The sequence below is a fragment of the Vombatus ursinus genome, unplaced genomic scaffold (genome assembly GCF_900497805.2).
Source record: "Vombatus ursinus unplaced genomic scaffold, bare-nosed wombat genome assembly UNPS02014798.1, whole genome shotgun sequence".
NCBI lineage: Eukaryota > Metazoa > Chordata > Mammalia > Diprotodontia > Vombatidae > Vombatus > Vombatus ursinus.
Window position 1 is genome coordinate 12,331,211 of NW_020954576.1, and position 25,329 is coordinate 12,356,539.

A 25,329-nucleotide genomic window follows, 5' to 3' on the forward strand; every position below is an offset into this window, starting at 1 on the left:
TTGGGCGAATCACTTAACCTCTGCTAGCCTCACTTTCCTCAACTATAAAATGGAGATCATGATAGTGTCTACCTCCCAGATTGTTTTGAGGATAAAATGAGATAATATTTGTGAAGTGCCTGGCACATAATAGATGCTATATAAATGCTAATGATGGTGATGATAATGTTAACTATTATCAAGAAACATGGTGAATGATATAAAGTATTAGAGTATTTTGAGTGTAATGCTAATTTCAAGGTACATGACAAAATTAAGTTCAGTATAATTTCAGATAAATACAATAACTAAATATAAAATCCATGAAGACCTATTTGATTTCCTCTTCATAATTCTATTTGGTAATAAAATGAACAAGAGAACTTATCCACTCACAAACACATGTATTTAAAAGCATTTTCCAATACCCTAACTAGGCTTTTCTTATTGAATTATCTATGTCTTGGGGCATATATTATTTCACTATATTAGGCTTCAAAGAAGTGAAATATGATTTTAAAATATCTATATGTTTAAGGCTTTATTCTGGCCTATTTCTTTACTTTGACTCTGTTGAAATGTTGAACCCAGAAATACTTCATGGTTTTCTCACTGTTGTGTAAGTTGCTATGTCAGAAAATTTTTGCAGGATCAGTGAATATTTTGATTTAACTCCCTTGCACTTGCAGGATTTGGCAACTGAGTTCATTGTTGCTGTTACTTAAAAAAAAAACTTCTAGGTCATCAGGTCATAATGGCCTCATACTAAGGGACTTGAACATACATATTGATACTACCTTAAATACCCTAACCTCCCAGGTCCTCAGCTCTCTGGCTGAGTAATTTTGCAGCAGAGTGCTGTCACACTGGAACAAGATTTTTGGCTTTCAGAAACACAGGGAACTGGGTATAGAATTGTATTCTGTTGTAAGCTTGTGTTTCAGCTTGTGCAGATCATGGTGGCTGCTGGGGGAGGGGCTGCTGAGTGGGTATGTTAGGAATTAGCCTTCCTTGTTCTTATCTAATTTGTTTATGAATGTGTTAGTGCCTAGGATTCTTAGATTTTGCTGACAGCTGATACTGCTTTATCTCTTGCATATAATTCCTAATTTAAAGAGTTTCTGGAGGTTGTGAGGTTTGGAGACAATATCTATGATCTTTCATCTTGTTTAATAAAGGACTTGAAAGTCACTTTAAGATGTCTAATAGACTCTTGGTGATGTGAGACTAGAGGTCAAAAAAGAGATTAGGGATAAATAATAAAATTTGAGAATTGTTTGCTGAGAGGTGATAATTGAACCCGTGGGGGCTAATAAGATCAAACAAAATAATAAAAAAGGAGAAAAGAAGGGGGCCAAGGACAGATCCTTACAGAAGACCCCATCATTAGGGGTGTTGATTTTGATGAAGTTCCGGCAGAAAAGTAATCGTATAGGTAGATCTTCAAAATCATTTTATAGAATTAAAAACAATCTAGATGATTAGATATTCAAACCTCAGTGTAGATGTCTATGAAATATGGGACAATGTAGAGAACAGACAATCAGGAGAGAGAAGTGTTACAAAAATCTAGGTAGGAGAGAGTGTAGGAGGAGGCAATTTATCAAAGGCTGCAGAGAGGTCAAGAAGGATTCGGTTTTAGAAAAAAAAACCTTTAGCTTTGGGAATTAAGAAATAATTGGTAACTTTGGAGAGGGTAATTTCACTTGAATGATGAGGTGAGAAGTCAATCTGCGGAGAGTTTAGAAGTGAAAGAAGGAAAGTGTAAGTGCCTGTTGTATATGGACAATAGCTAGTGGGAATCAGTGAGAGGTTTTTTTTTTGCACATAATAGTATTTTTTCCCAATTACATGTAAAGATGATATTTTTCAACATTAATTTTTGTAAGATTTTGAGTTCAAAATTTTTCTCCCTCCCTTCCTTCACTCCCCTCTTCCCAAGACAGCAAGTGATCTAATATAGGGACATGTACAATCATGTTAAACATTTCCACATTAGTCATGTTGTAAAAAGAAGAATCAGAACAAAAGGAGAAAACCACAAGAAAGAAAAAACCAAAAAAAGGGAAAATAGTTTGTTTCTATCTGCATTCAGACTCTATAGTTTTTTCTCTGGATGTACATAGCATTTTCCATCATGAGTCTTTTGGAATTGTCTTAGGTCATTGTATTTCTGGGAAGAGCTAAGTTTATCATAGTGCATCATCGCACAATGTTGCTGTTACTGTGCCTGGTTCTGCCAAGTGAAAGTTTTTTAAGGATGAGGGAGACATGGGAATGTTTGTAGGTATCAGGGAAGCAGTCAATAGATAGGAAGAGATCAAAAATTGGAGTGAAAGTGGCTCTGGTAGAGGAGGCATTCTGCCCCAGAAGGTGGAATGGAATGGAATCACTCGTTCACATAGAGGGGTTTGCCTTGGCAAGAAGGGTCAACTCTGGGCCATCTCTTTATGTGAAAAAGAGTTGAAGCAGAAGGTAGTGGGGAAAGACATCCGAGAGTCATGTGAATGTGGAGGAGAAAAGAGGGTGCTGTCATTTGATAAGACATTTTTTTCAGTGAAACATGAGGTAGAATTCTCATTTATACAACTATATGAACAACACTGGTGATAATGGACATTTTTGCTTTACTCTACATCTTAGGTTATGTTTAATGGATGGACTTTGATTGTGATTGTGTGTATGAACATTCATATGGAATGATTAATCCTTAGCAGGTGGGATAATTTGATTAGTTTAGAGTGACTCTAAGCTTTAGTCTAAACTTTAGACTTTTGTTGCTTTTGTACCCAGCCTATGGTCAGGCCTATAGTCTTTGTACATTTAGACACAGTTAAAGGGATGTAGTAGGACAGCAGGGCGACACAGTGGATAGAGAGTTGGGTATGGAGTCAGAAAGACCTGAGTTCAAATCTGCCTCCAGATACTTATTAGTTGTGTGACCCTGGACAAGACATTTAACCTTGTTTGTGTCAGTGTCCTCATCTGTAAAATGAGCTGGAGAAGGAAATGGCAAATCAGTCTAGTATCTTACCAAGAAAACCTCAAATGGGGTCATGAAGAGTCATACATGACTGAAAATGACAGAACAATGAAGGGATGTAGAAAGACCTGTTAGAGAAGTACTAAAACCTTTGGAGAGAAATTCAGAGAGATATCGAGCATGGAGACGAATCAGATCAGAGAAACAGAGCTGGGAGAAGAGACCTTGGTATCTGCATGGGGCATTGAATTTTACCCTTTAACAGAAGTTTTATCTATGTAATCAGAATCCTTTGTACAAAATCAGAGTCTTAAATATTGGCCGTGAATGCTTTAATCTCATAAAATTGACCAGGATTTCATACTCAACCCCCACAAAAGCACAAAGCTAGACAGCAGTTCATCTGAAAAAAAAAATCTGTTTGGTAAATAAAGAGTGTGACATGTCCTGGTCAAACCATATCTGTAGTCTCTGTTTAATTATTTGTTTTACCCTTTAAGAATTACATGAATAAGCTGGAAGAGAATCAGAGGAGGGTATTCAGGATGGTAAAGGGCCTAGAGGTCATGCCTGATAGGGATTAGTTTAAGCAACTAGGAATGTTGAGCTTAGAGATGAAGGGGACATGAAATTGCCTTCAAGTATTTGAAAGGCTGAAGAATAGCTATTAAACCTGTAATTTGTGACTCCTGGGGGCATAAGAACATCAGAAGAAGTTTGTAGAAGCAAATTAAGTCTATATCTATATCTATATCTATATCTATATCTATATATATAGATATATATATACACACACACATATATGTATATATACACACATACACATACATGTATATATATAATAATCTCTATGAACATTAATCTTATGTACTATATGAGACTATACACGCAATAATACCATAATTCTTACTAATATTGTTTTTGTACCTGGATGTTTGTTAAGTAAGGTGAATTTTAGTGTGTGGTGTTATTCTTTTTTAGATAATAGTTATAGGATCTTAGATAATATTTCCCACGAATTATGGTTGAAAACCACTTCTACTGTGCAGTGAGACATAGGGGTGACATAATGCAATATTTACTATGCTTGCACTATGCCAGGTCAAAACAATGTTGCTAAAGTTAACCTGTGAGCTTAATGTTGGCAAGATGCCTTCTTTGTCTGTTGCCCTATAAAGCAAACGGGCACTGGTCAGTAAGTGGGGAACCCATTTTGGGATTTGGGTAATGCATAGAGGAATGCATGTACCTGCCTTGATTGGCCCTATTAAGGCATGGGGGGGAAATCTGTGTGTTTACCTCAGCCAACCCCCATTGATGTTTAGGGGATGAGAATTATACTCCTATTCTTGCCTGCCCCTGTGAAAAGTGTGATTAGGGAATGCTGTAGGAGTTGGTGCTCCCATTGTCAGCAACTCTTTTGAGAAGATGGACTAGAATAAAGTAAGCTTATTTAACCCCTCTAAAGCTGTCTTCCTGTCTGACCAGATCAAAAGTGAACCTGTGCTAGAATATCTGCTGGTGTTAGGAGCCTTCCTGTGTCCTGCCCAACAAATGGTGTTGTCTATGTGTTTACCTGTGAAACAATGTTGTATCTCTGATAAAATTACTTTTAGCCTTCTTTGCTAGAGGAGAGGTAGGTCATTGAAGAATATAAACTGAGTGTGAGAAATGAGCTGTCTTCTCAAATAATAATGCCAAATAGTTGCTTTCAAATTCCCAAGTTTAGAATTTGATTTCCAGGGAGAACAGTTTATTTCATTGTTTAATTCAAAGTCTATGTATGTAATCTTATCTATTAGAAAAAAAAAAACTCTAAAAACTTTATGGACTTACTGTTAAATGGACCACCTTGATTCTCTTTCTTCCAAACTTATTTGTTTTTCAGAGGTAAATCCTGTAGTCTTTTATATCACCTCTTTGAAATGGTATATTTATTTTTGTGCTTAAAAAACAAAACAAAACAAAACTTAGGATGAAACAGGTTCTGGCTTAATGTAAATAATGTATTAGGTAAATCTGGAGATGATTGATAGTATCTTTTAAATGAATGTGAATTTGATAGGGAACTTAATTCAGTCCCCCCCCCCCACTTTTTTCTCTCTCAGGAAAGAATGAGACATGAGAATTTATCAGTTTATAAACATAATTAACCACAACTCCTTCATTTTAGAACATACTTTTGAGAATTTCTATATTCTCTTTCAAATTGATACTTTTTTTGTATGTTATATGCATTAAGTGGATTATATTCATTTAGTTTTATTTACAACTCATTTTGAAACTATATTACTCTGTAGAAAATGGATATTTATCTAGAATTAAGGTGTTTACAGGAGCTAAATACCCTGGGAGAGTTATAGTGAAAATGAGTAAATTAAGGCTTTTCTTTATGCTCAGTATGTCTTTCCTTTCTTTTTTAGCTTTGTTTTAGAAATGTTGCCAGTTTTCAAATTCTCCTTGTAGCATCTTGTTTTTAATAGAATGTTAAAAGGAAAACTTAGGGAGCCTGATTTAGAACTGTTCACTAGATCTTTAGACACATTTCTGATGAAGTCAACACAATATATTCTAATTGAGTGACTGAATTTTTATCACACAAATAAAATAAGATAAATTAAGTCTATTATTATGCTTATTTGTAATATTTTTCATCCCTCTATGTGATTATGCCATCAAGCAGCTAATATACTAAAGGTTTTGCCTCTTGCTTAAAAAAAAAAGACTCACTCTGGACAGGGAATATATGTTAAGTGAATTTCTTTTTCAGAAATTTTGCTATACATATATCATTTAATGTAACAACATATTGAAATAACTGAATTTTCATGGTATGCTTATACCTATCAAATAATTAATGTGGAATTATTTTGGGTCTGATCTTATGCTATTGATTTTGACACTCTTGGTGTTCTAATCTTTTGTTATGGCCTCATGCATATTACATTTGGGAAGGTAGCTAACCTTTGATAACCTTTGATTAAAAAAAACAAATTAAGTAAACAATTTTTTGCCTGCATCTGTAGTTTTATTAGTGGAAGGAATGCCTAGTTTGGAATTTCCATATATAAATGTAGATAAGCAGTTCATCTGTACTTTATATTCTAAGAAAATTGACTAGAGTATTGAGAAGCCAAGTGACTGTGCCATGGCCGTGCAGCTATTGTGTCACAAGCAGCAAGTGAAACAGTTGATTCCTGGCTTCAAGGTTAGCAATTAATCCAGTACTACATACTGCCTTTCAACAAAAAACAAATATGGCTCATTAGGAAATAAACTCAAACTCCTCAATAATGTGGTGTTCTTTGAATTCTATTTGGTTGTGAAATTATTTCAGATTTACTTGTTAAGATCTGCTCTTTTGTTTTCATGTGAAATGCCTTTTTATAACTGTTGTATTGATTTCATATGTGATACAGGGAAGGAAGACTGAGATCAGGAGAAAGCATACTTTATTACAAATTTTCTATATATTATATACTATTTATATATGTATATACACATACTTTCATACACATAGGTTCAAATTATCAGTATTACAAGAATAGCCCCTAAGCAAGGAGCATACTGCTTTTGTTTAATACACATTTAAATTTGTGTTCAAATCTGACCATTGACTTCATTGACCTGCATGGATGTTTTAGCATCTACGTATGTTCAACTTTATGTCTGTCAACATATTTTGTACTGAATTAATTTAAGACTTAATATTATGTGCTTGTAGGTTAGGTATTATGATTTAAGTGGGTAACTTTTTATTTGCATTAAAACACCTAAGGAAATAGTAATCTAAAAGACTGGCACTAGAAACCCTATGTGAAGATATTTAAATGATTGTTATTTTGCTAATGTCTTATTCACTTTTATTTTGGCTTTTCTTTTCACAGCAAATTGATATAGAGAAATGGGTATGTGCCTCAGTGTATTTTTAAAAATTTGTGTGATCTGAACTATTATTGCATGTTTGCTATTGTGTCTGATCTTTTGATTTCATTGCTTGTTCGATCAGTAGAAAGCAATCACAATATTAAGAGTATAAACTAATTTTATTCCATGAGTCTTAAAATAGAAACATCTGTTTCTAGATACTATCTTGTAGTTTCATGTGTCCTTTAAAGTCAGGTTATTGTATGATTTGATTTGTTTTCTAACTAAAGTATACTAGATTATCAATCAACAAGCATTTATTAAGCTCTTACACTTTGACAGGTACTGTTATTGGTAGGGAATACAAAAACAGTAATGGAATAGTCCACGTGCCCTAGGAATTTATATTCTTTCAGTCAGTCAGTAAATATTTGTCAAGCACCTCCTGTGTGCCAGGCACTATGCTGAATGCTGGAGTTACAAAAAGAATCAAAAGACAGTCCTTGTCCTTAAGGAACTCACAATCTAGTGGGGGAGACAACAAACAAACAATTATGTAAAAACGAACTATTTGCAAGATAAGTTGAAAACAATTAAGGGAGTAAAGGCCCTAGAATCAAGAGATGGGAAAGGCTTCTTATAGAAGATAAGATTTTAGGTGGAACTTGAAGCTAATATAAGAGATAAAGAGAAAGAACATTTTAGGCATGGGAGACAGCCAGAGAAAATGCCTAGAGCTGAAATATGGAATATCTTAATTTGTGGAATAACAAGGAGGCTAGCGTCACTGGATTAAGAGTATGTGGTTGGTAGTAAGAAGACTAGAAAGGTAGGAAGGGTCTAGCTTTGAGCACTAAACAAAGGATTTTGTGTTTGATCCTGGAGGTGATGAGGAGCTACTGGAGTTTGTTGAAGAGGAGTTTATTGAGTAGAGGTGACATGGTCGGACCTATACTTTAGGAAAATCACTTTGGTGGCTGAATGGAGGATGAATTGGAGTGTGGAAAGACTTGAGGCAGGCAGACCACCAGAAGGCTATTGCAGTAGTCCAGGGGTGAGATGATGAGGGCCTGTACCATAGGGATGACAGCGTCAAGGGTGAGAAGAGGACACGTTCAAGAGATATTGCAAACAGGGTTGAGTGACCTTTGCCCAGAGTCGCACAGCTAGTAAGTGTTTGAGGCCAGATTTGAACTCACAAAGATGAGTCTTCCTGACTCCAGGCACCTCACTCTATCCACTGTACCACCTACCTGCCCTCAATAAAACACCAGAAATCTTAAAGAGCTAATCTATTCCAAAATTCAAGGTAGTATGAGTATAGTGGCGGGTTTATAAATATGCACATTGTGCTTTGCTAATTACACATCCCACAAGGACTTCAGTGCATGTGCAAGTATTATTTCCAGGCTGTTTGCCACTTGAAGAAGAGGAGACACTTGATTTTCTGCTGAGTTACAATTGAGGAGGCATTCAGAAGGCACTCGTTGTTAGGTGAGGTATTTTCTTCTTTCTGCCTGGCTGCCTTTGAAAAGGCCCATATCAGATCATTCTTCTCACCACTAGTGTAGGAAAAAGGAGAAGTTGCTTCATGAGGAAAGCATTTATATGTCTATTCAGTTTCAGCTCAATAGTTGGTCAAAAGTCTGTTTCTTTAATATGTGGTTAGCAGAAAGTAGTCATACTTGAGCATGTTCTGAAGTGCACATGGGTATTGCCTCAGTTTAGCACACTGAACATACACTTAAGGGCTGGACTTGGCTAGTCCCCCATTTTATATGGAATTTATTAATAGCCTCTCCAGAAATAATATTACAACTCCCTGGTTTCTCCTAGTTCTTTCTTTCCATTTCCATCCAAACTTTAAAAAGAATCAGGCAACTTTATTTATATTTTGTATCCGTCTACAATTTCCTTGATAGTGACATGCAAATCTACTTTAATTACTATCTCCATTTTATATCCTTGGTCACTGAGTATAATTTTACATTTTACTCATTTCCCTTTACCACTAATTTGTTTCAGAAATTAAATCTGTAGATCCTTGGAGGGAGAAGGCTGATGTCACTGGATTACAGAGTACATGGAAGGGAGTAAAGGGTAAGAAGTTGGAAAAGATAGAAAGGGGTCCAGGTTATAAAGGGCTTTAAAAGCCAGAGAATTTTATATTTGATCCTGGAGTTGATCAGGAACCGTGAATTTATTGAGTAGGAGAGTGATATGGTAAGGCCTGTGCTATAGGAAGATCAATTGATAGTTGAGCGAAGGATGGATTAGAGTAGAAAGAGACTTGAGGCATGGTGACCAACAAGTAGGCTTTTACATTAGTCCAGGTATGTAGTGAAGAAGGTCTGTAACCAGGTGGTTGTAGTGTCAGGAGAGAAAGGAATACGCGTGAGAGATGTAACGAAAGTAGACTCAAGATTTGGCATTTGATCAGCTGTGGGGTATGAGAGAGAATGAGGGACTGAGGATGACACCAGGGTTGTGAGCTTGGGTGATTTAGAATATGATGGCACTCTAGACAGTCAGAGAGAAATGAAGAGGGCAGGGCTTGGGAGAAAGGACAATGGTTTTATTTTAAGACACGTGATATCTAATAAGCAGTGGGAGATGCAAGACTGGAGTTTGTGAGGGAAAGCAGGGCTGGGCAAGTAGATCTGAGAGACATCTGCCTAGAAGTGATGAGATTGCGTAGAGTGATAGTATAGAGGGAGAAGAGATGAGGGCATCAGGGCCCAGCATACAGCCTTGGCAGACACCTACGGTTAGTGGGTATGATTTGGATTAGAATCCATCAACAGAGAGAAGAGGTAGGAAGAGAATGAAGAGAAAGCAGTATCTTGTGAACCTAGAGAGAATATTGAAGAGAATAGAATGAACAACACTGTCAGAAGCTTCAGAGAGGTCAAGTATGAGGATTGAGTAAAAACCGTTAGATTTGGCTATTAAGAGGTCAATGGTAACTTTGGGAAGAGCGATTTCAGTTGAAAGATGAGGTCAGAAGCCAGACTGCAAAGAGTTGAGAAGAGAGTGAGAGGAAAGAAGTGGAAGAATCTATTGTAGGTGCCACAACAAAAAAAAGAGATAAAGGGTGAGAGATCGACAGAGAAAATGAGAGTTTTGGGGGATGTGTGAGACATGGACATAATTGTAGGTAGTGGGGAAGCAATAAGGTCACAGGGAATGATTGAAGGTAAGTGAGAGAGTGGGGATGATAGAGGGGGCCATCTACTGGAGAAGACAAAATGAAATTGGATCACTTGTGCATGTAGAGTGATTTGTCATGGCAAGGAGAAGGGCCATCTTTTCATGTGGAATAGTGGTGAAAAAGTGGCAGAGTGATGTGAAATTAGGAACAGGGGAGAAGAGGGAGTGCTTGGTGAATGGCCTCAGTTGTTTGTTTGTTTGTTTTCAGTGAAATAATGAAGTAAGGTTCTTAGCTGACAAAGTAGGGGAATAAGGAACTGTGGAAGGCATGAGGAGGAATAAAAAGCTTTGGAAAGGGCATTTTGGAGAGTAGCATAGTGAATTGTTTAGGGATGTGTAAAAGGATTGACTTTTCACAGTGAGTGCCAAGTGGAGATTAGATAATATAAACTTGCAGTGATCTCAGTCAGCATAGCTTCATGATTTTCTCCAGCTATATCCAGCAGCCCATAAGTAGGAGTGAAGATAGTGTTTGGGGGAATGGGGTAATCCAAGGCTGAGGTTTGTCAGACCAAGATCTTCAATAGGATGATGGGGAAAGAGACTCAGGAAAAGAGGACAGAGTGGAGTTGAACTGGTTCATCAAGGGGACAAGATGGGGAAGGGAAGAGATTGTAACAAATGCATGGTGATGGCTTAGAAGAGAATTGAGGTTAGAGAGATAGGAGGTTTCATTGAGGATGAAGGACCAGGTGTGAAGCTGCAAGGAAGATGGAGAGGTGAATAGGTAAAAGATAAGATAATGATCAGATAAAGGAAGATCAGAGTTCATGAACTTGAAGGTGGAACACTTGTGGGTGGGCCAGTTGGTGACCAGTTCAGTGATATGACTGACTATGTCTTTGTTCAATGCAATGGGATGGAGAAGTATATCACTGGAAATGAATAAGTTGAAGAATTGGGAAGTTAATGTGTTTGAAGGAGTTATCAATATGTATATTGAAGTCCCTTATTATGAGGACAGTGGTTGGGGAGGAGAGAAAGATTGTGATATAGGCACTGAACTAATTAAGAATGTTCTGAAGGTCTGTGGACAGTCAGAATTTTGATTTGGTGATAAATAGAGATTGAATGGACCTCAAAGGAGAAGAGGTTACTGATGATGGTGGTGAAGGGAGATCCTAGAAGTAGCAATGGGGAGCAAGGAGTAATCAATCCTCCACCACAAATAGTGAGTTGGTGTGAATGAATTAAAGTGAAACTAGGGCTAGAAAACATAGGCAGGGAAGCTGTGCCATGATGAGGGACCTAGGTCTCAGTGAATGCAAGAAGATGGAATGGGTAAGAAAGGAGAAGATTTAAGATGAACACTAATTTGTGACCTATGGAGCAAACATTCCAGAGAGCTTAATAGCTGTTTAGTTGTTTTTCAGTCATATCTGACTCTTCATGACCCCATTTGCAGTTTTCTTGGCAAGTGGTTTGCCATTTCTTTCTCCAGCTCATTTTACAAATGAGCAAACTGAGGCATACAGGGTTAAGTGACTTGTCCAGGGTCACACAGCTAATAAGTGTCTGAGGCAGAACTGGAACTCAGGAAGGACAGTCTTCCTGACTCCAGACCCGGTACTCTATCCATTGCACTGTCTAGTTGCATAGTAGTAGGGTTGGGTACCTTTAGAGTAGCACATTGAGGATCAGGGTTAAAAGAAATGGAAACAAGGCATTTTTAATGGGGACACAGATCAGGATTTGATGGCAGAATCACTAGAATTTGAAACCAGGTCTTTTCATGCTAAAGTAGAAATGTAAACTAGCATATGTAGTCAGAAGATGTCCTTAGATTTTTTTCAGAGCACTGAAAATCATAAAAAGTATTGGTGGGAATTTTTAGACCGAAAAGCCGTATACAGTGGTATATTACATTTGGCCAGATAAAAAACTCCCCTGAAGCTTGTTTTAGATCATTTTTAACAGTGCCCGCATTGAAATCTTGAGGATTCTTAAATCCTGAAGTCCTTTATTTATACATATACTGAAAGCAGATTAATTGGGGGCTTCAAGATATTTTCTCTATTTCTGAGGTGGGAAAACAGAAGCACTCTGCCACTTTTTTTGACAAAGGATATTGCTGCAGTTCATGTCTATAAACATGGATCAAAGAAACAAGTTAGAGTTTGTAGTTGCTTTTCCAAAATGTTTTTTTATATGCCATTATAAAGTAATAAAAATAACTTGATAAGTCTATACTATTGGAAGAAGAAAAAGGCAGAAGTATAATGTATACCTAGCATCCTTGCAAATATGTTTATTTATTCATTTGTTTCAAGTCATCATCATTGTGTACCTACTATTTGTAATGCACTGTTAGGCAATAAAGGATATACAAATATAATTACAACATAGTCCCTGCCTTCTTTGGAAATACTAGTAAACTATGGGTCTCGCTACCAATTTTCACATACTGTTGTGATGGTATATCTGGTGATATTGATAATCTTTAGCAAACCGTTTTTGCAACCTTGGACAAGTCACTTAATCTTTCAAGGCCTTGCTTCCACATTTGCAGAATAAGAAAATTGGAATAGATCTTGAAGGTCTCTTCTAGTTCTGAAGTTCAATCATTCTATGAAGGCTTTGACTGTATTTTTAATTAAAAAAAAAAAGGCTGTCTAGGGCCTGATATTTAAAACCTATCTTAATTGTTTTCTCGCTCTGGCACTGTGGACTTGCAATAAAGCTTGTCTATTTTTAAATGTAACAGTTATAATGGGTGTGGCAAAGATTGTCCTATGAAGTTTTTTGGTGTGTGTTTGTGTAGGGAGCCAATGCCTTAGAGATTTAAATTAAGAGATTTTTTTATTTAAGAAATCATCAGGCTGAGATCATATTACTTGTTAGCTGCAAATATATATTTTTCTCTTCTGATCGTGGAGGTTCATAAGTCTTGAATATAATCTAAAAATCTAGTCTGTTTGCTTCCTATTATTTCTTTGTCCTTCCTACCTACTTTTATGCTTTCTGGACAGAAGTGGAAAGGACTCCAAATGGCAATGTCGTCATTCTTTGTATGTTACTATCAAGAAGATAATTACAAGACAACTTTAAAGTTTTTTTAAGCATATGATAAGTTTTTAATACAGTATTGCTGTATTAAAAAAATCAACTAATTAACATCTTACTAATTAACCCCCACTCCGGCCAAACCTCTTCCTCCCTCAACCCAGATTTAATCTTTCAGGTATCCATGAGGGTATTAAGAAAGATGAAAACCCATTTTTTTTTTTTTTTGCCAAACTATTTTTCAGTCTGGATTCCATTGTCTACTCTTTAATTAGTAGGCTTTCAGGCCTACTAGTAGTCTTTCAGGCCTACTAGTAGTCTTTCAGGCTTTAGATTGATTTTTTCCCCCCTTTTGGAACTAATTTTAAATTTACAGGATAAAATGATGCCATTTTTATTTTCCTCTTTTGAACTGTTGTCTGGGCTAAGTCAGTTCACTTCTTTGAGTGTTATTGAACAGGGTTCCAAATAAAGGAAGATTAGGGCCACATCCTCAAAATTTGAAAGCAGATTAGCTTATTATGAATAAAACGTATTTAAGTGATTTTAATGTACAAATTTCTGTGCTGTAGATTTAAAGACTAACCTGGCTTTTTTTGAAATCTAATTAGTGTTCCCATTCCTGGTTTGTTTGTTTTTTTTCCTTTCTTTGTGAGCCTGATATAATAGTAAGTTGAATCATATTTTTAGTAGGAGAAAGGACCTTATTGATCATCTGTCATTTTACATACTTGAGGCCAAAAGTGGTTAAAGTGACATGCTCAGGATCACACAGATAGTTTCAAGTGTCAGGATTCATACCTAACTTCTTAGACTTCAACTCTAGGATACTTTTGATTACATTACACTCCTAACTCTTTTCAGCACTTCTGTGCAATTGGAGCAGTCTTTGCTCTATCATCTCAAAAGCGTTTTAATCCCTCTTTGAGACAATTAATTAGCTTTATTCACTTTTTTTCATTCCTAGAGTTAAAATATTCCCTTTTGTGTTCTTGTGCAAAATGATAATTCACCCAGAAAATTCCTCTAAGGCAGTAGTGTTAGAATATATGCTAAATGCCTCCACTGGGGCCAGTTTTCTTTATTAGTCACTGTTACATATGTTATCATTTAGGGAGCTAAATGAAACACTTGGACAAAATGCTTCAAAGTTTTAGTCTCTTCATGAAGACACAGTAACCTATCCTAGACATGATTTTGAAATATTTCTGACATAACCAAGGACAGTTTCTTCATTATTTTTCTTCATATGTGGGAATTCCTTTTTTAGTATTTTCCTGGTCATTGTTTTTCATCATCACTTGCTGATTCCCTTCCTTCCTAATATCTTCTTGAGATAGACTTTTCACCTTCTCTAATTCATCTTTCCATTTCCTTGCTGAGCCTTACCCTTCTAACCCCCACCCCCAGCAAAGAAACAGGCAAGCATTTAAAAAGCAAGCCAAAAATCTTTGTAGGAAATACTGTGAAATTATCCAGCTTCCACCAGTCAGCTTACTCTGGCAAGTCATTTAACTTTTCCGGGCTAAATTGGTTTCTAAGCACCCTTTCAGCATCAGAATATGCATCTTATAGTAAACCCTTCCCTTTTTTACTCCCCACATACATGTTTTATTTTAAAAAGTGAATAGTGACATTTTAAAAGAGCATTGAGTTCTGAAGTTGCAACTTTGGCAAAATTTGGCAGAATTTTGATACTATTAAAACTGACATTACACAAACAGAAACTAAGATTAAATATTTTATCTTTTAAAATATTATTTTATTGTGATTTTAATATAGAATGTACTTTTGTACTCTGTGCTATGGTTGTCTCAATCAGGTTTGCAGTTTTGTCCTGTGGAAACCTACTGACATGTAAATTCCATCTTATTTAGAACATTGTTTACTATTGTTTTTCTATTTTTTTCTACCTTTTCCCCCAGTCCTGTTTAGCTCTTTGGATATTAGAAATTCTAAAGGGAAATAATAAATAGAATGACACTGTTTTACATCTCTATAAAACTTTAAAGAGTTCAGCTGCTGGTTTTTAAAATTAGTCATTTTTTTTTTAAAAGAAAACTTCCAAAATCCTAGCTTAATTGAAACAAATTGCATTAGTTTAATCATTTTTTTGTTGTTCAGTTGTGTGTGGCTCTTTGTGACATGATGGGCCATTGCATGCCAGCTCCTTCAAATCTCCACCGTCTTTCAGTCTGTTCAAGCTCATGTTTGTTGTTTCCATGACAATATATATTCATCTCATCCTCTGCTGTCTCCTTTTTCTTTTGCCTTCAATCTTTCCTGACATCAGGGTTTTTTCTGTTGAATGCCATCTTCTCATTATGTGGCCACAATATTTAAGCTTCAGCTTCAGTATTTGACCTTCCAGTGAATAGCCTGATTTAATTTCTTTAAATCTTTACTGAGTTGACCTCCTTGTTGTCCGAGGGACTCTTAAAAGTCTTCTTCAGAAGTATCAGTTCTGCAGCTCTCAGCTTTCGTTATTGTCTGACTCTTACAGCCGTATATTGGCACTGGAAAAACCATAGCCGTGACTATAATATAGACCTTTGTCATTAAGGTGAAATCTGTGCTTTTCAGCATGCTGTCCAGATTTGCCATAGCTTTTCTTCCAGGAGTAAACGTCTTTTAATTTCAAGGCTGCAGTGGCCATCTGCAGGTATCTTTGAGGCCAAGAATATAAAATCTGACACTGCTTCCATTTCTTCTATTTACATGTGAAATGAGTGCAGTTGTTTGTTATTTGAACATTCCTTGGCATTGCCCTTTTTTAAGATTGGGATGTAAATTGATCTTTTCCAATCCAGTAGCCATTGTTGTTTTCCAAATTTGCTGGCATATGTAGTGCAGCACTTTAATATCATCATCCTTTAACTTAGTTTTAACTAGTTCAACTGGAATTCTGTCATCTTCCCTAGCCTTATTATTAGCAATGCTTCCTAAGGTCTACTTGATTTCATCCTCCAGGATGTCTAGCTCTAGATCAATAACTACATCATGGTTAACGGTGGTGTTAAGATCTTTCTTCTACAGTCTGTTGTGGATTCTTTCCACCTCCTCTTAATCCCCCCTGCTTCTGTTAAATACCTACCAGTTTTGTCTTTTATCATGCCCATTTTTGCATGAAACTTTCCCTTGATATCTCTAATTTTCTTGAAGAGCTCTCTTGTCTTTCCCATTCTATGGTTTTCTTCTGTTTCTTTACATTGCTCATGTAAGATAACTTTCTTATCTCTCCTTGCTATTCTCTGGAATTCTGCATTCAGTTGGGTATATCTTTCCCTTTCTCCTTCCCTTTCCCTTTCCTTCATTCCTCAGCTATTTGTAAAGCATCACTGGACAGTCATTTTGATTTCTTGCTCTTTATCTTTGGAATGTGTTTTGTTGTTGCCTCCTGTACGATATTGTGAACCTCTATCCATAGTTCTTCAGGCACACTAGCTATGAGATCTAATCTCTTAAACCTATTCATCACCTCCAGCTCATATTCATAAGGGATGTTATTTAGGTCAAACTGTATGGTCTGATGGTCTTCCCTACTTCAATTTAGGTCTCAATTTTGCAATAAGAAGCTCATTATCTGATACATAGTCGGCTCCAGGTCTTGTTTTAACTGACTGTGTAGAGCTTCTCCACCATTAGCTTCAAAGTATATAATCAATCTGATTTCTATATTGACCATATGGTGATGTCCATGTGTAGAGTTGCCTTTTGGCCTGTTGAAAAAATGAACATTTGTTATGACCAGTGAGTTTTCTTGGCAAAATTTTATTACTCTCTGCCCCTCTTCATTTTGTACTCCACGGTTAAACTTACATATTATTCCACTGATAGTAATAATTCTCTTTTAGATTTTCAAATGTTTAGTAGTAATTATTAAGGGAGCTTTTACTAAGAGCAATATTATTAATGTTGTAACTCAATTATTAATCTATCTTAAAAGCCCATATCTTAAAAACTGTGCATTTAAATCGTTCTTGGCAAATTTCCTGAGAGGATCTTTACTTTGCCCCAAGACAGAAACTGACTGCAGTATAGCTATCATTCAGTAAATATATGATGTCAGAGAGATAGAATACTTGTATTTAAAAGAAATTTTCATGTTAGAAATCCTTTTTCCTTAGTTTCAGTTATTGCTAATTTAAGCATGCACACATCTCCCATATTACCCCTTCTTCTATAACTATATTTGGCTTCAAATTTGTAAATAAAATGCAATTTCTAATCCTCCTGACTCTTTGTATAAAATCATAGGAAACACTGAAAAAATATGCTAGGAGTACAGAAGAAACATTCTAGGAGTTCATATGTATTGTCAAGTCAAGAAACATTTATTAAGTTCTTACCATGTGCCAGGTGTTACCTAAAGGACTGAGAATACGAATAGAAACAAAGCAAATATAGTTCCTACTCTCAAAGAGCTTAATATTTGGAGTTCTAAAAGAATTGAATAAAATTAAAAAGAATTATCAATATAATTAGCACTAAGTGTGTCATTTTAAAAGGAAGTTTTCAGTCTTCCCTTAGATGATATTCTCATGCTTCTTTGTTTTTCATATTTTATGATAAGTAGTACCTGAGGAATTCCTTTGCATTCATTTTGCATGAAATATTAACTCCTCAGTGGAGTAGTTTAGATTAAGAGATGACACATCTACTAATTTCTAATGTGCTAACCTTGTTGCAGTTATTTGTTGCGCTCTCTGGATCATGGTGTTTTTTGGTATGAAAAGCTGAAATGAAGTGGTAAAACACTTACTAATAGTGTCCATGCGTTCTAAATCTAACTACACTTTGTTTTCTCTCTGCCTAAATAAACTGGATATTAATACTTATATTAAAAAGTAGTAGCATGCATTCAAATATTTAAAAAGAAGGGAATTAATTCAAAGATGTCTCTAAAAATGTATTGTTTGGTGCAGTTTTTACTGTCTCACATGTAGTTAGTATAAGCATTATTGTGACAATGTGACAAATGTATTTTTATGTTTTATAATTCAGAGAGCTCCATTTGGCTTCCAGAGAAAAATTCAGTTTTAGAAATCTTTGAACAATTGAATGTTTAATGCTCTCTCTTTTCTTTTTATGCTCCTACAGAAATTCATGATGAAGGTAAGATATTGAAATATTTTTATAAATGTTCCCTTCCCATATATTTTTAATTTATTTTCCTATTTTGTAAAAATAAAACACATCTACAGGAAATTATCACATAGCTAATCCCTCATCTCCACATTTTATAGATGAATTAAAATTTTTATCAAATTGAACTTTAGAAAAGATGGACCTTTGACATTATGAGACACTTGGGGTCTTTGCAGTTTCCTGATAGGAATCCAGTCCTACGTCTTCTTAAATTCTGGACCCAGCTCAGAATTGTATTTGTCTTTCCTAGATATACATGTGGTTAGACAAACTCTATAGGATATTGTGGATAATAGATGGGTATTTTGAAAAAATTATTTAGTATTTTATTTTTCTCCAAGTACATGTAGAACAATTTTTAACATTAGTTTTTAAAACTCTGAATTCCAAATTCTCTCCCTTCCTCTCTTCCCATCCTCCTCATTGAGAAGGCAAGCAATTTGATACAGGTTATACATGTGTAGCCATGCAAAATATTTCCATATTAGTCATGTTGTAAAAGAACACATTGAACCTACCCCCAAAAAAAAACCCTGAAGAAAAATAAAGTAATGGGGCTGCTAGGTGGCGTAGTAGATAGAGCACTGGCCTTGGAGTCAGGAGTTCCAGAGTTCAAAGCCGCTTAACTAGCTGTGTGACCCTGGGCAAGCTACTTAACCCCATTGACTTGGCAGCAGCAGCAACAACAACAGAAAAGAAAAGGAAAAAAGTATGCTTCAGTGTCTAAGCAGATACCAGGGCTGCGACTCGGATCTGAGTATGGCCCCTGCCGCAGTGCTAGCAAAGACCCAGTTGTTTGACCCCCGTAACATCTGTGGGCTGAGAGCTCTGGAAGCAGCTGCTGCTGCTGCTGATTTAGTGGCTCCCAAAGCCTGCTCCTGGTTTGCTGTGGCTGGGGCTGTGCTGGCACAGCCTACCCTCGACTGAGCTCCGCTCTCACTCTGGTGTGACAGACCTTTCCTGCCGGCCTTCTAAGTTGTCTTTGGCTGGAAAATTATTTCACACTGTCCTTTTGTGGGTTCTGCTGTGCTAAGAATTATTTTATGGCATTATTTAAAGGTATTTGGAGGAGTTTTGGGAAGAGCTCAGGCTAGTAGCTGCCTTTTCTCTGCCATCTGGATTCGGCCCCAGTGAGACATTCTTCATCCATTTTGTCTTTTCCATGTGATTGGACACACCAGAGTCCTTTAAGTGATTACAGATCTCTTCCCCTGAGTGTCTGCATTCCGGTGGGGCTTGATGTAATCAACACAGAGTCTTATGCAAACAGGAGATAGGCAAGACTTTACCTTCCCTAAGGAATACTTCCTCCACCTGACTCTGTCCTGGATTTCTTCAAAAATAAAATGTTTGCCAGTGTTGCTGAATGGTCCTGAAATCTTGATCTTTGCTTCTGATGCGGTATAGGGGTTCAGGGGTGCTGGGACTCCAAAATCACAACACGCGGGTTCTGCCTGAAAGAATTTGCCCCAAGCCTTCTTTCAGCCAAAGACAAGGTTTATTAGAACACCCTTCATATTGGGCAGATTCTTAAGGAGTCTGAACGTTAGTAAGCTATTGGCTAGATTATAAGAATCTGACCAGTGGCTAGATTATAAGAATCTAAGCACCTTAATGGAGACAAGATGGACCTTATATACAGAAAGACTGTGGGAGGGATCTAGGAGTGGCCAAGTAGTCTATGAGGCAATAGAATTCCAGGGACCTGGACCACAAGGCCAAGGGAGAATGGAGAAATGACCTGGGGCCATAGGGAGGTCCACAATGAAAGGCCAGTTGATGGGATTATATCCTCAGGGGATATGGAGATTTGGCCATGTGGGAAAGTCCAGGGTTTTTCCTTTCTGGGGCCCAGATCCCTATCCTGTCATTTCCCCCCCCCTCAAACAAATGGGACCCAAATTCTTTTGGAGTAAGGGGTGAAGGTCTCGGCTTCTGAAACTGCTTCCTGCAGGCAAGGGGCCTACACAGAGCTATCCCTGCCTCAGGGGGGTCCTAAAGAGGAGGTTGACTGAACCAAGCACAGGCTGCATCCAGGGAACGATGGGGGAACATTGACTGGTACCTGCTATTTGTTACCAACTGTAGGTGAATGACCTGTAGTCGTGGAAAGCATAAAGCTGATAGAAAAAACTCCAGGGCCCAAATGACAGGATAAAACATCCTGAGCCCTGTTTGGATTCAGATAATTCCATTTTCCAACCATGCTGTATCAAATCCACCTCATAGCCAGACTCAGGAATAGCCAGGTGGGTAACATTCCTTTTCAAAGGAACATAATGGGGAAACTGAGCCAGGAGGATTCCATCTTAGACTGAGGCTAAAATTGTCCTCTCACCTTTTCCCAATGCTGACTTTCCACCAGTATCACCTTCTCTGAGTAGCTTGTGGCATTTCTCTCAGATGGTGGATTATTGATTATCAAAGTATTACGACCCATCAGATAACTCAAAATAAAATCCTGTGAGCTTTTACCTCAAACAGCAAGTTTTACTAATCACAGCTTAGGAAAAACTTTTCCAGGTTTTATTTACATCTCAAACTTAAATTTATCCTAATGTAAAAAGCCAGTCATTAGAGATTTCTATACACTTGCAAATTCTCAGCAAGCCATATATAACCCAAACAAGCTTTTTGGCTAGTTTACACATTAAAACAATTACCAACAGTAGCTAATTTATTTTAGGGGTAACCAAACTATGGAAAGTTGCTTGACATAACTGATACAGAAAGTTCACCAATTTGAAACTTGAAACAAACCCATTACCAATCAGGTGACTTCAGTTTTGTTAAATGTACTTCCAGATTACTTTACACAGAGAATCAACATCTCATCATTAACAGTTAAAACTAAAACTTTAATTAGAGTGTGCTTACCCAAGTTTGAAGGCCAGCTTCTTTACCTTGAGCAGGATGTGCTGAACCTGGGTGATGCTTCCAGGCAAAGGTTGCCCCAGAGCCCAAGGCCATTGCCAGTGGGGCCCATACTGTAGCTGCTGCCCCTCCCTCTCCCTTCCTTTTCCCCAGGTTGGGGAGGGTGAAATCAAAAGTGAGGGGTAAAGGGTGAAACTCTCTTCTCCTATAAGAGGGGTTAACAGATACCCTCTTGACTAAAGCGAAGGGAGTGGGAGAAAAGAGTGACCAGGGTTGTAAAGAAGAGTTCTAAACTCCTTAATGATCAATCACAAAACCTCCAGAATCTGCCAAGATATTTTTAGCTATTCTGACTTTACCCTGTAACCAATTCAGAGGTACAGAAGGAAGGGAATAAGTAAGCCTCAGAGAACCAAAAAGTAATTGCAGTTTTCCCTCATTCCCTAGTGAGGAGGGAATTAACAGAATTGAGCATACACTTTCAGATGGGGGTCCATCCTTGTCCTCTATGCTGTGGAAGGTGTACCCAGGTCCATGGCCTTGAACCGACCCAGTGGACTGAGAGCCTGAGAGCGTCAGGCCGAGTGCAAGACAGCCTTTTAACTGTTTGCCCGAAAAGCGCCTCCAAGCCTTGGTGCTTGGAGAGCGACACCAACTGCAGAGCAAGAAAGGGAGGGAGAGGAGGCTTACGTACCTTCCACTCTTGGCTGGAGAAGAACTTGGGGTTAGGCAGTTTCCCTTTATGGGCCACCAAAATGATGCGGTTTAGGGGTTTAGGGGTGCTGGGACCCCAAAATCATAACATGCGGGTCCTGACCGAAAGAATTTGACCCAAGCTTTCTTTCAGCCAAAGACAAGGTTTATTAGAACATGCGTCATATTGGGCAGACTCTTAAGGAGTCTGAACATTAGTAAGCTATTGGCTAGATTATAAGAATCTGACCAGTGGCTAGATTGTAAGAATCTAAGCACCTTAATGGAGACAAGATGGACCTTATATACAGAAAGACTATGGGAGGGATCTAGGAGTGGCCAAGTAGTCTATGAAGTAGTAGAATTCCAGGGACCTGGACCACATGGCCAAGGGAGAATGGAGAAATGACCTGGGGCCATAGGGAGGTCCACAATGAAAGGCCAGTTGATGGGATTATATCCTCAGGGGATATGGAGATTTGGCCATGTGGGAAAGTCCAGGGTTTTTCCTTTCTGGGGCTCAAATCCCAACCCCATCACGTCTTTTGATATATTAATTATAATCATCACACAGGCAATGAAAAGGCACGTGGTGGTTGTGAGCAGGCTGCAAACCAAGGAGCCATTCATGGCAGTGCATCCCTAGTCACTGCTAGTAGTGATGCTGAGTTGGGGAGTTCTTTAGTAAGGCTAAAGTTGATCTGGTGTTTTCATTAAGTCCAACAACAAAATAGTGAGATCCTGGGAGTGAGGTACCACCAGGCTACACTTAAGGAGGAGTGAACTAGGCTAACTTGGAAAAAGGGCAGGTCAAAGCTTCTGGGCTGATCAGCAGTGGGGCAGGACCTTTGAATGACCACTGAATGTCCAGCCTGGGGAAGATAGAAGGGGAAGACCCTTTCTCAAAAAGAACAACAGTAATAGTAAACATATAACCAACAAGCAGCTCTGAAGAACAGGAGTAAAGAATGTCATCAAAGTATTTTATGGCAGAAAGGGAAGATGAACTGTTCATGATGTGAGAACAAGGGATAAGAGGTGGACAGCCAGTGTGTTCCACTGGGCTCCTTTATGATATCAGAAGTGTGGAAGGCTTCTCTCATGTTAGGTGGATCCCATTGGTGAACTTTTTGGAGGTCATGGGTAAGAACTGCACAGGATGGGCAGGCAAGAATGGTTGTGATCTACATCTTTCAAGGGAATGCCTAAATTTTTGACTTTAAAGATTTATTTGAGGTTTTGAAAGAGAACTTTTGAAACATTTATTTAAAGAAAACAAACCAGATTATAGTGCTTATATTTTTCTTCAATACTAGAACTTTTCATCTACTGTCATTGGAGGAAGATAAAAAGAGTTAAATCTGGGGAAGTCCTACTGCCCTTAAACTCTAGAATATAGTGCCAACAGAAGTGGCAATTGTAGCCAAAAATACCCCAACAAACTATAGCAGGGCTACCTGGCCTTAACATATTCCCATGTCTTTGAGGGATTGTATTTTATTAAGACATACTAAGATTTCATATATATTGACAATTTATGAAATAGTCTTTGTAACATGCTTAGCAGAGTGCCTGACACATAGTAGAATCTATGTAAATACTATGATTATTACTACTATTATTTATTCTACCCAAATATTTTCATTTGTATATAGAATCCTCCTGGTGTGTGTGTGTGTGTGTGTGTGTGTGTGTGTGTGCATGTATATATCTATATAGCTATATCTTTAACATATACTTTAACTTGTGCTATGTTAGCAATTGTATGTGCTGCTACAACCCTTCCAATGAAATCTGGACTGATAGATTTGTTAATAAAAAAGTTCTTGTGCTTTCAGTGACTAAAGATGTCAATATGACAAGTAGGACTACTAATGAAAAGTCATGCCATTTAGCATTGTAAGATTGACTATAATGTATTCATTTTGGGGAAGACAGGGAGATCTGGACCTGTGATTTCATCAGTTTAGGAACTCCTCATAGGCAAACTCTCTCTACCAATTAAGATTGTTAGTTTGTCTGTAACTTTATAGTATTAGAGAGTAGCTAGTATGTGTCCGAGGTAGGATTTGAAATCAAGTCTTCATTTCTCTTATCCACCCCCAGCCCCAGGCCCACCCCCTTTATCCATTGTCCCCTCAGTATGTAAATAACAGGACGTCCCAAAGTCTTAGAGTTGTTTAAACTTAAAAAGGCTCTAAGACTTCTGGGGTACTCAGTGTTCTTGTTATTCAATATTTTCTGGGAAATTTTACTGTGGATTTTTGCAATATTATTTATTCTCATTCTTTCATATAGTGAGCATTTATGAAATATTAACAAGCATACATTCAGCATGCTATTGAACCTGTGTTCAAGACTGGTTCTGATAATTAGCTCTGTTATGCTGGGCCAATCGCTTAACCTCTTTGGGCTTCTCAATATATTCAATCCCTTCTGTCTCTGAATGTATTAATGGGAAAAATATACTTAGGGAAAATGGAAGAGCCACCAGGTAGCAGCAGATCAGTGTTAACGAACTCTTGCAACAGAAAACGGGTTTTCTCTCTCACCGTACCATGCTAATTTATCTATAATAATTCAGATAAAAAGTTAGTTGCTATGACTTTTTTTATGTTGCTAAAAAATCCCTGAATTAAGATAGTGTTGTGCACTTAAAAATTAAAGGTAAGAAAACAAAATATGACTGTTATGTCATTAAAAAAGGACTTAGGTCAATGACTTAAATAATTCAGGGAGAAAAAAATACTTTTGCCTAAAATACTCAGGTAATTAGGACAACCTTTTTTTTCCTGACCTGCCTGAGTTTTCTGATAGTTGTGTAATTTTCCCACGTCCTTTGCCAGTATAAAGTTGGTACATATTTTTTACAGTGTTTTTCTCTTCATTTTCAATAAAATCAAAGCTATTGTTTTGAGTTGTATGCAGATCTGCTTAGGGTTTCCCCCTTGCTGGTTAGGTGACAATTTTCTTTGGTTTCTTTATCAAGATCTTTGTGCAGATGTGGAGAAAAGTAATTACTTTACTGATGGGCGGTGTGACATAGTAGGAGGAAAACTGACCAAGGAGTCAGGAAGATCTAGGTTCAAATCCTGTCTTGACATGTAATTTCCATATTACCCTGGAAAAGTCACCTCTGACTTTTAAGTAAGTCTCATGCAACTTTAAGTCTGATTTTCAGAGCAGATGGCTGGCCTACAATCCAGAGGAAAAATAATCACTTTAACTAGAACAGAAGAGAAGGAAAATTAGGCCTTAAGCCAGCCCCAGCACACTCCCAAAGGAGAGATAATCTATTTATTTTAGGTCTAACCTCTTACTCGGATTTGTCCCTGCTTACCCTTAGCTCCCAGAACCAGCCTAAAGGCTGGTTTTCATGCCCATCTGTTAAAATTTTACTAATGCAGGCCATAGGCATGAAATTACATCAAATTAAAGCACTTAAAAGGAAGTGGTCCTTATTTTTATTTTTCATCTTAAATAATTTTGAATTTTCCATCTGAAATAGAACTGCTTACCCTGTTGGAAGCAGACAGATGTTTTCCTATTGACTAGTGCTGTCATTAAGCTAG

General features: G+C 37.3%; 1 protein-coding gene across 1 annotated transcript in view; it reads left to right on the forward strand.

The window, feature by feature from the left end:
• LOC114050041 (ryanodine receptor 2) overlaps positions 1–25,329 on the forward strand; it is an 811,539-nt gene that overhangs the window by 274,976 nt on the left and 511,234 nt on the right. Inside the window, exons 4-5 of the mRNA XM_027871576.1 lie at positions 6,850–6,870; positions 18,143–18,157. Of these exons, the coding sequence (XP_027727377.1) occupies positions 6,850–6,870; positions 18,143–18,157 (36 nt within the window). The remainder of the gene's footprint in view (positions 1–6,849; positions 6,871–18,142; positions 18,158–25,329) is intronic.